Here is a 15,548-nt window from a genome sequence, read left to right as displayed (position 1 = left end):
GAAGCAGAATGGGAGAGGAAGACGAGCTCTAAGCTAAAGAACAAAGATGAGGAGATCCATTCTTTGAAGAAAACTTTCCAACAGGGCAACAGTAGACTGGAGAACATTAGGAATAAACTGTGTGAGTTCAACAGCATCTTTGATGATGATGTGTCTCTGAATAGAGCAGAATGGGAGAAGACGACGAGCACTAAGCTGGAGAAGAAAGATGAGGAGATCCTCTCTTTAATGGATGTTCAACACCTCGACGGCATTGTAGCGGACCTCAGAGCCAAATGTGAGAAGAAGTGCTCTGCCCTGGAGGAGGACACAGTGGATAGAATGATCAACCTTCAGAAAGAAGATGAGGAAAAGATGAGTCTGCTCACTGACGAACGCCAGGAAACAAAAAAACAAGTTCCAGCCCTGACGAATGAGAACTGTGAGCTCCTGACACAGATTTCCACCTTGGGGAACAGAGACGCTGAGTGGGCCACTCAGTGTGGAGTTCTTCAGAACCAACATCTCACTCAGGGGAAGGAGAAAAAGACACTTGAAATTGAGTTTCTGGTGAAGGAGAACACTGAGCTGATGGTGTTCACCGCCACAAGCGAAAGTCCAAAAAACAGAAGGAGCAGGACAAAAAAGAAGAATAAGAAGAAGAACGGGAAGATGGAGTGAAACTCTTCAGCTGTTTAGCTCGGCGCAAAATGTGAGAAGATCCACTGCAGACTGCGTTGTTTTCTACTGATGTTTCCCCAGAATCTCCCACCACAATAAAACTTCCTTAAAGCAAAACAAGGCAGATGTATTTGTTTAGGGAATTCAACGTGCTTTACATGATTAGAAAAAATGAAATTATGAAAAGTATTTCTGTGAGTTTTTTTATTTGGATTTTAAAATTGGATGCTGACTTCAGCAATTCAACACCATACTTCAAAAGTAGAAATATCAAATGAAATTCACATCTTTCCATTTTGCAAAAATCCACAAAGAACATGTATCTCCAGAGAGAAGAGGCAGGAAAAAAAAAATGTAAATAGAAATAATTAAAAAAAAAAAAACAGACAAAAAGGTAAAGATTGTAGAGTTGCACATGCTAAAATAAGCAGCAAGTTTTCGCAACTTTAGCAACAAACCACTTTTAAAAAATATAGGCTAAGTGAATTTATGTATGTGGCTCTTGACCAGATTTCCAGCAATGTTTGTTAAATTTGTGATATTTAATTTTCTCGTAAAAATATGTCAGTATTAAATCTAAATGTAAATGCTACATTTCAATTGTTTATTCTAAATGCTGAATGTTAAATCTCAATATTAAATGTTAAATCTAAATCTTCATTTTAAATATTACACATTTTTCAAAAAAATATGTCAATGTTAAATCTACATATTAAATATTAAATGCAAATCTAAATATTAAATATTAAAGGTAAATCTGTAGGTGCAAAGGTTGACTGAACAAAAAACAAATAAGTTTACAATATATATCTACAAGTGCAAAACAAATGATCTTTTCACTGATGATGCAAAACTTTTAAGATCATTTCAAAAACATCCAACGATTTCTGCTACAAGACAATTGATCTCTATCTTTCACAATTTATGAAAAAATGTCATTTAACATTCTCGTGGAACTTCCTTTAATAACGTTATTTCCTCTAAATGACTGTGGTTTGACACATTTGAACAGGTTAGAAGGAAATATGGGTTTATTTACTAATAAATAAACCCGACTAAACCCTAAAATCTTTAGTCTAAGAACAGGTTCACTATTGTCTATGTTTTAAACTATTCTGGTGAGTATTTTAAAACAAAAAGTAGCAAAAAGGGTGAAATTAGACTTTAAATTTAGAAAACAATTGCAATTTAGGTCCAAATTAGGTTTCATTTTATTAATATAAATGCCACATTAGGCTTTAAACATGTAGTTTTAACTTTTTTTCTTTTTCTTTCCCAGGGTGAGGTGTGCTGTCAATCATCAATTAGGTTAAGGGCCAGGTGTGCATGATTTAGGTTCAGGGAAGTATCCCACTATCTTAGGTTTAGGGCCAAATCCAGTATTTTAGGGTCAGGTAAGTATCACTAACTTAGGTTTAGGGCCAGGTGTGAATGTTAGGGTTAGGATAGGTTACAGGGTAAGCCTATATAGGGCTCCAAGTGTAGAGTAAGGGGTCCCAGACCCCAACCCAAAAGGCACTGGCTAAGTTAGGTTAAGGTAAGTGTGCAGGACCCCACTAAAAGTGAGGGCCTGCGGTGCACGGTCCATAATGGGCTAGGACTGGATCCCCAAAACTCAAAAAACCTACCACCCGAAGGTGGCAGGGGTACAAAAAATTAAGCTAAACGCTTTTTACTCTAGTGGTCATCTGCGCAACGTTTCGGCGTGTTTTCGCCTTCATCAGACGCCATTGACCATGTGTGTGTTAGCTGCTGAGTGTGTGTGGCTGTTTTTGCCTTCGACACACTGTGTCCCATAGGACTCCCCTCTGTTGTGAACCATCTTTCCCCTCTCAATGTTTCCCCTCTTCCAACACTGCACTGTTAAAGTACTTCACACATTCATATTTTTATTCTAAACATACATGTTTATTTTGTTGTGTTATAAAACAATCTTGACAATAAAGTTGAATCTTTATAGATTGAAATATTCCTGTTCACTTGGATGATGTTCTACGCTTATGGAAGTTATTAAGAGTTTGTAGAGCTAAGTAGATGCTAATTAACTGTAGCAGCTTTCATTTGGGGCGACCGTCGCTCAGGTGGTAGTGGGTAGTCTTCTGATCGAGAGGTTGGGTGATCGATCCCAGTACCTGACTATGTGTCGAAGTGTCCCTGGGCAAGACACTGAACCCTAAGTTGCTCCCAGTGGTCGACTAGCACCTTGCATGGCAGTTTTGTCCCACTGGTGTGTGAATGTGAGAGTGATTGGGTGAATGAGCTAATGTGTAAAGCGCTTCGAGACTGCTTCAGTGTGGTGATAAAGCGCTATATAAAATCAAGTCCATTTACCATTTCCATTTAATAAAAAGAATCAATATTCTGGATTATTCTTAGAGAATTTGCTTGTGATGTAATAAATGTGACATTTGTTAATGCACATGTACAGTTAAAATATTGACTAAATGACCAACAACAAATAAATTTGATCTAATTTTATCCAAACTTTACTAACACAATACTGTGAGAATCTGTTTGACATAAATAAACAGAATGGTACGGTCCTCCTAAACCTCTTATTTTATCCCCCTGTTCATGTGGAACATTCTGCCTCTGGCATTTGTGTTCTAAAACATGAACGTAACTTTGATTCAAACATGAAAGGCACTTTGAGTATTCTAAAAACATGAAAGGCACTTTCAAGTGATAAGTGTTCTAAAAATATCAGAGCCTGCTCAGTGTGACTTTGATATCATTGAGGGTAGACGTGTTCTCAGAGACAGAGTCATTACAAGTTAAACTGCATTGAGTTTATATCCTTTAACGAGAAGGCAGCGATTCTTGTGGAAAGACCCAGCAGCACATTGAGTGTGTATCAGATTTACTGCTTGACTGCACAAAGGACTGTTAGAAGTCTTCTTAGAGAGGAAGGTTTGGAGAGTGGATCAGAATCATGGATAACATGGTCAGAGATGAAGGTGGATGGCAGGGGGTCTGCAGTAAGAAGGAAAAAAAGAAGAACGAGACGAGCAGCTCAATGAGCAAAGTTGAGTTTGAGTTCAACAGCATCTTGGATGATATCGTGTCTCAGATGAGTGCATGGGAGAAGAAGATGAGGACTAAACAGGAGAGGAAAGATCAGGAGATCCTCTCTTTAATGGAAGATCTCCAACAGGTCAAGAGTGAAGTGGAGAACATGAAGAGTGAAGTGTGTAGACTCAACAGCTACCATCAGGATACTGTGTCTCAGATGGAAGCAGACTGGGAGAAGAAGATGAGCACAGAGATGGAGAAGAAAGATGATGAGAACCTCTCTTTAAGGAAAGCTCTCCAACAGGCCGACAGTGACCTGGAGCACGTAGAGAATGGAATGCGTATCCTCAACCGCGACCATCAGGATACTCTGTCTAAGATGGACGCAAAATGGGAGAAGAAGATGAACATTGAAATGGAGAAGAAAGATCAGGAGATCTTCTCTTTCAAGAAAGCTCTCCAACAGGCCGACAGTGACCTGGAGCACGTAGAGCATGGAGTGCGTAAGCTCCACCGCGACCATGAAGATACTGTGTCTCAGATAAAAGCAGAATGGGAGAAGAAGATGAACATTGAGATGGAGAAGAAAGATCAGGAGATCCTCTCTTTAAAGAAAGCTCTCCAACAGGCAGACAGTGACCTGGAGCACGTAGAGCATGGAGTGCGTAAGCTCAATCGCGACCATCAAGATACTGTGTGTCAGATGGAAGCAGAATGGGAGAGGAAGACGAGCTCTAAGCTAAAGAACAAAGATGAGGAGATCCATTCTTTGAAGAAAACTTTCCAACAGGGCAACAGTAGACTGGAGAACATTAGGAATAAACTGTGTGAGTTCAACAGCATCTTTGATGATGATGTGTCTCTGAATAGAGCAGAATGGGAGAAGACGACGAGCACTAAGCTGGAGAAGAAAGATGAGGAGATCCTCTCTTTAATGGATGTTCAACACCTCGACGGCATTGTAGCGGACCTCAGAGCCAAATGTGAGAAGAAGTGCTCTGCCCTGGAGGAGGACACAGTGGATAGAATGATCAACCTTCAGAAAGAAGATGAGGAAAAGATGAGTCTGCTCACTGACGAACGCCAGGAAACAAAAAAACAAGTTCCAGCCCTGATGAATGAGAACTGTGAGCTCCTGACACAGAATTCCACCTTGGGGAACAGAGACGCTGAGTGGGCCACTCAGTGTGGAGTTCTTCAGAACCAACATCTCACTCAGGGGAAGGAGAAAAAGACACTTGAAATTGAGTTTCTGGTGAAGGAGAACACTGAGCTGATGGTGTTCACCGCCACAAGCGAAAGTCCAAAAAACAGAAGGAGCAGGACAAAAAAGAAGAATAAGAAGAAGAACGGGAAGATGGAGTGAAACTCTTCAGCTGTTTAGCTCGGCGCAAAATGTGAGAAGATCCACTGCAGACTGCGTTGTTTTCTACTGATGTTTCCCCAGAATCTCCCACCACAATAAAACTTCCTTAAAGCAAAACAAGGCAGATGTATTTGTTTAGGGAATTCAACGTGCTTTACATGATTAGAAAAAATAAAATTATGAAAAGTATTTCTGAGTTTTTTTATTGGATTTTAAAATTGGATGCTGACTTCAGCAGTTCAACACCATACTTCAAAAGTAGAAATATCAAATGAATTTCACATCTTTCCATTTTGCAAAAATCCACAAAGAACATGTATCTCCAGAGAGAAGAGGCAGGAAAAAATTTGTAAATAGAAATAACTAAAAAAAGACAGACAAAAAGGTAAAGATTGTAGAGTTGCACATGCTAAAATAAGCAGCAAGTTTTCGCAACTTTAGCAACAAACCACTTTTAAAAAATATAGGCTAAGTGAATTTATTTATGTGGCTCTTGACCAGATTTCCAGCAATGTTTGTTAAATTTGTGATATTTAATTTTCTCGTAAAAATATGTCAGTATTAAATCTAAATGTAAATGCTACATTTCAATTGTTTAATCTAAATGCTGAATGTTAAATCTCAATATTAAATGTTAAATCTAAATCTTCATTTTAAATATTACACATTTTTCAAAAAAATATGTCAATGTTAAATCTAAATATTAAATATTAAAGGTAAATCTGAAGGTGCAAAGGTTGACTGAACAAAAAACAAATAAGTTTACAATATATATCTACAAGTGCAAAACAAATGATCTTTTCACTGAGGATGCAAAACTTTTAAGATTATTTCAAAAACATCCAACGATTTCGGCTACAAGACAATTGATCTCTATCTTTCACAATTTATGAAAAAATGTCATTTAACATTCTCGTGGAACTTCCTTTAATAACGTTATTTCCTCTAAATGACTGTGGTTTGACACATTTGAACAGGTTAGAAGGAAATATGGGTTTATTTACTAATAAAAAGAATCAATATTGTGGATTATTCTTAGAGAATTTGCTTGTGATGCAATAAATGTGACATTTGTTAATGTACATGTTGATCCAGAACATTACAGACACCCAGGATAAATACAGAAAATGATAGAAAAGTATACAAAAATGAAAAACAAAAATACATAAAATAATTGAAAAAAACAAAACAAAATGATAACAAAAATACATAAAATGATAGAAAAACATAAACAAAATGACAAAAACTAATAAAAAAAAAAAGAAAAGAAAAACATACACAATGACAACTAAAACATATTAATTAATAGGAAAATCGACAAATTGACACACAACACGAATATGACAACAGAAATAGATAAAATGACAGAAAATATACACAATGATAACAGAAATACAAGTAGTCCCTCGTTATATCGCGGTTCACCTTTCGCGGCCTGTGTTTCGCCGATGTTTTTTTTTTACAGTGTATGAATGCGCATTGAGTTCATGCTGCGTTCACCCACTCGAGACACATCCAACATATTGAGTTTCACTGTCTGCGGAAACTTAGAGCTATGCTACTTTTTCTCCTCTCATAAACATAAACCACCAGTGAAAAAAGCCAGCGTGATTAGCGGCTAATGCTATCTTAGCTCAGTGCTACAGACAGAACTTTTACCTGCTACTACCACCTCCTCACTGATTCTCCTCGAAGCCAAACCCTTCTTCGTCCGGTCCCGGTTATAAAGGCCGTGTCCTACAGCTCCAGGTGGTCACACACAGCTTCTTCTCCATGGTTGAACGGGTGAACAGACCGGTGTCCATGTTGACGTGACGTCAACGTCAACTGAATGCGTTTAGCATCAATGTCTGATCACTAGCAGTGTGACTCTGAAGTGTTGTATGTTTGAAAACAGGTTTATGTTTTAATATCTTCAAAGGTTTGAACTTTGAGAGAGTTTAAACAAGAGAGAAATGTTCATTCCTGTCTGAGAAAAGTGTATAAAGTATGTGGTGAGGGGTTTTACAGCCTTAAAATATGTATATTTGTAAAAAAAAAAAAAAAAAAAAAAAAATGAAGCTGACGATTTCAAGGATTTCGCCTATTGCAGGTTATTTTTTTTTTTATAGCGTAACCCTCGCGATACTGTTACACAAAATGAACCAAAAAAAAAAAAACGATAACAAAAATTAAAAACCCCACAAAATAACAAGAAAAGACAAAACAACAATGAACACTCAAAATCACAACAATAATACACAAAATTATTGAAAAATGTACAAAACTACTGCTTATGATTGGTAATAATTTAATGTTTTTATTGTTGATTTTCAAACAGGTTTTTGTTTTCTGTTAAGAGTTTAGATCGGGCCTAGCCGACAGCTGAGCGGGAAAATGAGGCCCGAACTCAGGACGGGCTCGGACCAAGAATCTAAACTCTATTACTGTTGCACTTTGTGATAATGCAAAGCACATTGAATTTCCTTGTGTATAAAATGTGTAAAAGAAATACACTTACCTTTATTCTTACATTAGTTAAATATCAATTCCTTTCATCCATTGGTGTTAATAAAAATTCATTTTGTAAGAATATTAATGAGAAGAATTGGAAAGCACAGTATCATATAATTAATCATTTTAATGAAAGAAAAACAACCATAAAACACTTTTTGAAACGTGCCAAATAAAAAAAAACCCACACAGTTTGTCATAGCAACTCAAATTTTATTTTGTAAGATATAAAAATCTTCATTTTTATCATAACCATAACACCTTTCCATAAATTTTAGTCAAAGTTAGGGAGATATTTGCCATCAAACAAGGATAATAATGACAATAATGATAATAATAATAATAATAATAATAACAGAACATTGAGGTGTTTTGAGGTAAAACAGCTGCTTCAGACGTTCTTTAGCCACACGGCTTCATCACTTCCTCACAATATAACGTATTTTCTGGGCTTTTGGTTTGTTCAGTGTGTGTTTTTTTTTTTATCGTGTAAGACGTTGTTTCTCACTCGTAGGCCTAGGCACTGAGCTGAAAGCAGGACCTACTGTGAAACAACTTACAATCAGGTACACCGTCAAATGTATCATTAAAGTCAATTGTTTGAGTGAATGAGATTCAAATATAATGGATTATAAAAAGTGTGATTCTAACCGATTATCTGACCGACTTCCAGGGAGAAAGAAGCTGTGTTTTTTTTAGAGCTCCGACACTTTTTTTTTAAACATTTCTAAAACAGAAGAAGAAGACTTTCAATCACCAACATTCTTTGGACGAGAGAAACAAACAGAAAAAGCCGTAGGAACACAGGAAACGGCCTTTGATAAGCGTTATTCAAGATACGAAAAGGAAAACAAAGGAAATATTCAATTTTCAACATGCCACAGTTTTGCTTGGGGCACAAAAATCCATTTATTTTTTTTTTTAATTCGTGTTGTAATAAAAATAATGGACAACTCAAAGCAGTGAAAATTTGGGAAATAAGCCACATTTTATATCACATGCACGTCATACAGCGGACGCACATACACAAGTTCTCTGTGAAACGAAACAAAACACAAGCAGCGTCGGACATTTCCCAGAATAAACACATTCTACCAGTACCAAAGAAATGTTTCATTTTTCTATTAATAGTAATAATAATGCTCTTTGAAAAAATACAGCGCAGTTTGGATAATTCTGTGGTTGGTTTTTTGTGCTCGATTTGGCAGCATGACACACACACACAGTAGTAATAATAATAGTAATAATAATAATAATAATAATACAAAGCTCATCATTAATTGACAGGAAGATGACCAACGAACGAAACAAGCAGAACGGACACAGGCGTGCATCAGGAAGGACAACTGGAGAGAAAAACTTCCATTTGTTGTCACCGTCCATAGAAAGAAACGGCCGTGGCAGATCATGCACACTCACACAGCACTAGTACATCTGCCAGAAAACCCGCACCATTCTTTTTTATTCTTTATTTTGCCCTCTTCGATCCCATTATTTTTATTTTTATTTTTTTTGGTGTTTAATGTTAGTCAAACAACGTCCACGTAACTGATGTGACAGGATGAGGACGGGACGGACCACGCTGTCTGTTCCTTGGCTGGCTTTGACTGATCAACGGCTGATTTTTAAAGTCTCTACAGGGACGTGGACGGAAGCTTTTTCACACGTCTCTGAGCCAGGAACGAGCTCTCGATGGGCTTCAGCTCTGGGGAGGGTTGGGAGTTCTTCAGGGCGGAGTAGGTGGCTGCCATCGCACCCTGGATAGAAAACACTCATTAACATGGATTCATCACAATAACTTATTTAGCAAAATAGACTAGCAAGATTTTAAAAATAAATATTTTATGGTAGGGCTGGATATGGACCAAACTCATATCTCCATATTTTTAACTAGGGATGTAAAGATTAATCGTAATGCAGTTAATTGAATCATAGGTGTCACGGTTCATATCGATGCTCTGAAAATTGAATCGCAGAGGGTGCCATCTACTTATCCTTCTCTTCTTTGAACTACGTCACTCACGCGTGACGTGAGCGTTGGCGGCAGGCATTGCCGGCCCGGTCTATGCAGAATAAGCTGCCGCTTCGGGCCCCCTGGCCACTAGAGGGCTCCCAACCTGGAAACCCCACTTGCGTGTTACTGCACATCAGAACTGCAGGGCACATTTCCAGTAATCTATCCAGCCATTTATTTGTTTGCAATTACAAACTGGCAACCTAGAGAGTGACGTTGGACATGACCATGCCACGATTGGTCAGCTCATTGTAAGCAAGTAGCGTGGAAGAAAACGCCTGATACAAACAACAGCACTCGTCATGTCGAAGATAATGTCTCCGTCCAGAAGCGTAGGCGGCGGGCACAAAATACATTTTCAGTTTCACTTTTAAAAAGAGAAAGAACTATTATGCAGTTCTGCATTATTTACTGTAGAGCCAGAATTTAAATCAATAGGTTTCTTCTTCATTTTATTATTTCTATATTCATTTCATTCAAGATTCATTTTTAGTTAAATTGCATTGTTTTGAATAGTTTATAAAGGGATTCTTTTGACAATGAAAGATAAAGGAAAATAGTACAGTATTTTCTCCGATAAAAATAAAGGAATACTTTTCAGTCATCATTTGTCTACAGTCTCATTTTGTAAATATATCGTGAGAGAATCGTATCGTGAACCCAGTATCGTGAATCAAATCATATCGGGAGTTGAGTGAATCGTTACATCTCTAATTTTAAGTCAATAAAGTCTGACCAGAGACAATTCTGGGTTAAATTTGCTGATTCATTATGCCACACAGGAACATTTATTAACAAACGGCTGCACAATATGTGCCACTTTAGGCTTTTTCTCCTCTAAGAGACAGCATGTGCGAGTGAATTCTGTTCTCAGAAATCCATCTAACTGTGACATTCACGCTATTCTGAGAAGTAGCGAAAGCAACAACTCCTACAATGAGTATTTTAATGCAAAATAAGCTATAAAATACATATATCGATTTAGGCAATATTGTAATTTTATATTTTATGTATACATACACATTTTCTATATCGCCAAAATAAAACTTTCAATATATCTTAAATCTTGATATATTGCCCAGGCCTATCTTATGTCAAGGAAAGAGGAAAGAAAGTAAAGAAAATGCAATAAATAATGAAATTCTAAGCATGTTAGAACCCAATGTGTAACGACTTAAAGTGTAATAGGGTTATGTAACAGCAGCTGTTAACGTTTAAAGGCAGATTTAAAACCGCTGTCAAACATTCAGTTATTAAGACAAAAAACAAATAAAACATAGCATGGAGATGTTGGTAATTTGTTTATAACAATGATTTATTGGCTCCATAGGTGAAAAACTCATGTTTAAAATTGATATTTTTGCATCGACTCTAATTGTTCGCGTGAAAGTAAAATTCAAAATACTGTTAAAAAAAAAAAAAAAAAACTTACTTTACTTATTGTCACTTAAAACGTGTTGTGAATGTTCCAATAGTTGAACTTTAGAGACTTCCTGTAGCGCCACCCTTAGGATGATTGGCCTGTTTTTGTAGCTGAGGTGATCTGAGATGGGACTGGACGTTTGTGCCAAATTTTGACTGTATAAATAATAAATTGGTACGATGATAAATATCAATGATGGGGACATACCTTGACCAGTTTGGGGTCCTGGTGCTGCAGCTGGCTGTTGGGAAGCTTGTCCCTCTGTACAATCCAAGGATGTCTGAGAACCTGCTTGGCACTTAGTCTCTGATGTGGGTCCACGTGAAGCATCTTTGAGACCAGATCCTAAACGGATCGGGTTAAAAATCAAAATCAAAAATCAAACATAAGTTCTCTGTTCTGTTCTCAGATTTCTCAGAGCGATGAGGAAACCGACCTTGGCAGCGTCGGACACAGTGTCCCAGTTTCCTCCGGTCAGACTGAAGTGACCGTTGCCTATCCGGCTGAGGATTTCATTTGGCGTGTCCTCGGGTCCGTTGGCGAATGGAGTAAAACTGACAGCACAAAGTAAATACATAGTGATGAGAGTGAATAGAAAACGCAGCTAAAAAAAAATAAAAAATTACGCAAAACCCTGTATTTTACCCAGCCAGCATGGTGTAGAGTAGGACCCCCAGACTCCAGATATCACAGCCCACATCGTAGCCCTGACGCTTTAACACCTGAAACAGTCACATGACCTCATGTCACTTATCACATGTTCACACTGAACTTACTAAACACGTCTATGAATTTGTGATAACCACATTTCTTTATTTATCTATCCAAATAATAACCACTGTTATCCAAGAATTCTTATTTGCTCCATAGTATATAGTCATTTTAAAGATGTAAATCTTTGTTTTAATCAGAAGTTAAAAAATGGATTAAAAGTGACCAAAAATGGGGGAAAAGGTGGTGAAATGGGATTTTGAAAACCACAGAAATTGGTTAGAAGTTGAAAATTTGAGATTAGAGTGGTCAAAAACAGACAGAAAAAGTGGTAAAAAAAAAGGTGTTAATATTGGCTTAAAAGTGGCAGAAATTGGGGGAGGATGGTTAATGTAATGTATTTGTTTAAATACAAATCGCGATTGTGGTTAAATTGGCAAAAATTAGCATGAAATATGGTGAAAAGAAGTTAAAAGTGACAATAATTGGTCAATATATGTGACATTAGGTGGCAAAGTGGTGGAAAGGGTTTATAGGTGCTGAAATTGTCTTGAAAGTGGAAAAAATGTGGAGAAAAGGCATTAAAATTTAATGGAGAAGTGTCAGAAATGGGAGGAATGTAGCAAAAATGCTTTAAAATGAGCAAAAATATGGCAAGAAAAAGTGATGAAAATAGGTTAAAAATATGGCAATTTTAGTGTAGTTGCAGAAAAAAGGTCAAACTAAGCAAATATTGGCTCAAATTGTTTCTTGAAGGCATCTGGCGACCCCCTACCAGTGTCCCCTGCCTGACCCTAAGGTTGAGAACCACTGGTCGAGGAGATGCCACGACCAAAAGTCTTACAATCACTTCCTCAAACCTTAGTTTTCCCAAACATTAAAATGTTGCATGATAAAGACTTCCCTGGTCATAACGTTGTGCTCACGACTCACCTCTGGAGCTACAAAGTTAGCGGTGTAGCACGGGGTCATCAGCAGCCCGTTGTTAGCACGTAGCTGTTTAGCGAAACCAAAGTCACAGATCCTGATGGACTCTGGATTCCCCGACTCGTCAACATAGAGGATGTTACTGGGTTTGAGGTCTCTGTGCACCACCTGAGGCAGAAGAGGAGAAAAATAAACACTCCAACAACAATGACAAATCATGCAAACGACAAGGGAGAAAATCACTAAATATAGAAGGCAAAGGAATCAATCAGTATGTATGACGTACAGTGTGATATGAACTTTTCAAGAGTTGTGACGTGTGTCAACAGCCGCTACTTTAAAATAAGGCAAGGAAGACATATCTAATAAGGGTGTTCCGATCCCATTTTGATATTGGATACTAGCCTGATATCAAAAAAAAAAAAAAAGACGAGTAAAGACTAAAATCAGTAATTCCATGTCATTTCAACATATTTTCAGGACATTCCACGCACTTCGGCCTTAAAAAATTCTGCAATTTTTTCCCAAATGTTCCTTAATAATTCAATAGACACACTGTAATTTTTTAGTTCGATCGGATTAACACTTTTTGAGATATGGACAATTTGGTGCATGTCGATTTTTGTGCGTCCTTATTTTTCTTCCATTTTCAGCTTCTAATATCTCAGGAACTCCATCACATAGGAAACTGAAATGTGGTATAGTAATACAGCTCCACCTACTCTCTCAGAATATACACAAACATCTGCTATACATCCTATCAGGTGGACATGACAGCTCCTCAAAATTGGAAAAAAAGTTTGTCAGGATTTGGGTCTGGAACATGTTTGGGCCTTCAGTAAACAACTTAGCATATGCCTCAGCTCCCTGTAATGTGATCAGCTTAGAGCTATGAACATAGACTGTTCACATCACTAATGATTAGTCACATATATGCATTGGTTCTAGGGTGACAGTGTCTTGAAATAGGCCTGTAACTGCATGTGGCAATGTAAGAAAAAAATCTGATCTCTGTTTTAATCTATAGTATGAATGTTACTCTTTCCTGGGATATAAAACAATGTTTCTTTTTGGAACTTCTTTACTTTTATTTTGGACCCCAACTTTTAGTTATTTCACCACTCGCAAAAATTGTAAATCCTTTACATGAAGTCATTGTAGCTTTACTCCGTGTCTTATGATCATTTATGGTTTTTTACTACTAACAAAAAAAAAAAAAAAATGTACAATATTTTTTTGGCGTGTCGATATCGCCCAATACCCGAGGCTGCAATATCAGTATCATATCGGAAGTGGAAAAGTTGTATTGGAACACCCTAATATCTAACAGTATCATTGTTGCTTATCCTACTGTTGTTAACCATCTTCTTATTGGTTTTGATTTACGACTAGAATACCTTTGAGCTCTGAAATTAGTAGCATCGCTGCACTTCCCAATGACAATCAAAAAATCCATAATAACTGCTGAAAAACCAGTAAACAATAAAAATGTTAAATTGTGTAAAATGATCAAATAAATGTAACAATAAATGGGAATGACTTTGACTGAACTACAACGTTTAGCTCTGGAGATGAGCTGAAGATCTGTGTTAAAACAGCAACGTTTGTAATTCATTCACATCTTCAGTAACTGCCGTGTGTATGTTGTGTGCGAGTGTGTGTGTGTGTGTGTGTGCAGCAGTCGTCCTCACCCCCTGCGAGTGCAGATATTCCACCGTCTTGGTGATGGTGTGCAGCACAGCACTGGCCTCTCTCTCTGAAAAGAACTTCTGCTTTAGAATACGATCCAGCAGCTCTCCTCCTCGCATCAGCTCCGTCACCAGAAACACCTGCCTGCCGTTATCGTACACCTGACACACGCGCACACACACACACACACACACACACAGTGTCACCTCAGCCGTCGCCTTTACATTCACAGGAAAGGATTCTACACGTGTGTGTGTTTAACGCACATCCTTTAGCGTTATGATGTTGGGGTGCTGGCCGTATCTCAGAAGAATCTCAATCTCCTCAGAGGGATCCGTGCTGGTCTTTTCAATCATCTGTTAAAGGCAAAAACAACACAAACACATGAAAGACCTTTGACTAAAGAAGTCATCATCACAGTTTTTGGTTTAAGCGTTTTCGCGTTCCTACCTTGACGGCGTATTCAGTGTTGGTGGCTTTATGGATACATCGTTTGCAGACGGAAAAAGATCCCATTCCAATGTCTTCCTTCAGGATGTAGCCGTCGCTGAACAGAAGGTTCTTCCCGTGTAGCTGCTACAGAGAAGGAGGTCAGTTAGAGCTGGAATGGAGGAGGAACACCTCCACAAGGGTGAGAAAATACTAGATATGTAAAAACAGTGTCAAAAACAGCAAACATATTGAACTTTTTCACATTACTTCACAGGTAATCCAATTCAGCCAATGGGATTTGGAATTTTTTCATAATTAATACGATGTTTTCAAAAATACATGTTTTTCTGATGCAATGGTTACGAGTGAAAACTAATAAACAACAAAAAAAATTTTTTATTTTATTTTCAACAAAATCATTTATTACATCATTGTTGGAAAACTAGTGGCGAGTCACTTCCACGTTTGACTAAAACCTTCTCAGTGGCTTTTTCTCTCTCCGACAGCAGAAAAGCTGTGAAGTTTTCCGACTTGTAACGAGCGTTTAGATTTGCCTTTGATGACGGGGTTCGCTCCGGAATCAATAGACAGAAATTTGTGGTGGTCGTTATATTCAAAGCCTACATATGTTTGTTTCTTTGTTTTAATACTAAAGCTTTTAAAATAAGGACGTCCCCAGTGGGTATACTCAGCAGTCAGTAGCAACAAATGACCCAAAGACAGAAGCTGTAAACTCATTGGCTCGAATTACAGGTAATATGAACAATGAATGATTATAAGACACAGAGCCAAGCTACAATGTTGGCGAGTGTTGAAATAAC

General features: G+C 37.6%; 1 protein-coding gene across 5 annotated transcripts in view; it reads right to left on the bottom strand.

The window, feature by feature from the left end:
* Nucleotides 1-7,964: 7,964 nt before the first annotated feature.
* rps6ka1 (ribosomal protein S6 kinase a, polypeptide 1) overlaps nt 7,965-15,548 on the bottom strand; it is a 78,571-nt gene continuing 70,987 nt past the window's right edge. For 4 of the 5 annotated variants that reach the window (XM_028438759.1, XM_028438763.1, XM_028438764.1 and 1 more), the window contains 8 exons: nt 14,746-14,871; nt 14,562-14,651; nt 14,298-14,456; nt 12,613-12,774; nt 11,614-11,690; nt 11,405-11,522; nt 11,176-11,313; nt 7,965-9,288 (listed from right to left, as the gene is read on the bottom strand). In XM_028438759.1, coding sequence (XP_028294560.1) covers nt 9,166-9,288; nt 11,176-11,313; nt 11,405-11,522; nt 11,614-11,690; nt 12,613-12,774; nt 14,298-14,456; nt 14,562-14,651; nt 14,746-14,871 — 993 coding nt within the window. In that variant the 3' untranslated portion in view covers nt 7,965-9,165. The remainder of the gene's footprint in view (nt 9,289-11,175; nt 11,314-11,404; nt 11,523-11,613; nt 11,691-12,612; nt 12,775-14,297; nt 14,457-14,561; nt 14,652-14,745; nt 14,872-15,548) is intronic. The other variant, XM_028438761.1, reaches the window with a different exon arrangement.

Source organism: Gouania willdenowi, chromosome 22, assembly GCF_900634775.1.
Source record: "Gouania willdenowi chromosome 22, fGouWil2.1, whole genome shotgun sequence".
NCBI lineage: Eukaryota > Metazoa > Chordata > Actinopteri > Blenniiformes > Gobiesocidae > Gouania > Gouania willdenowi.
The sequence above is the reverse complement of the archived record's forward strand: the minus strand, read 5'-3'. Positions and strand labels throughout refer to the sequence as shown.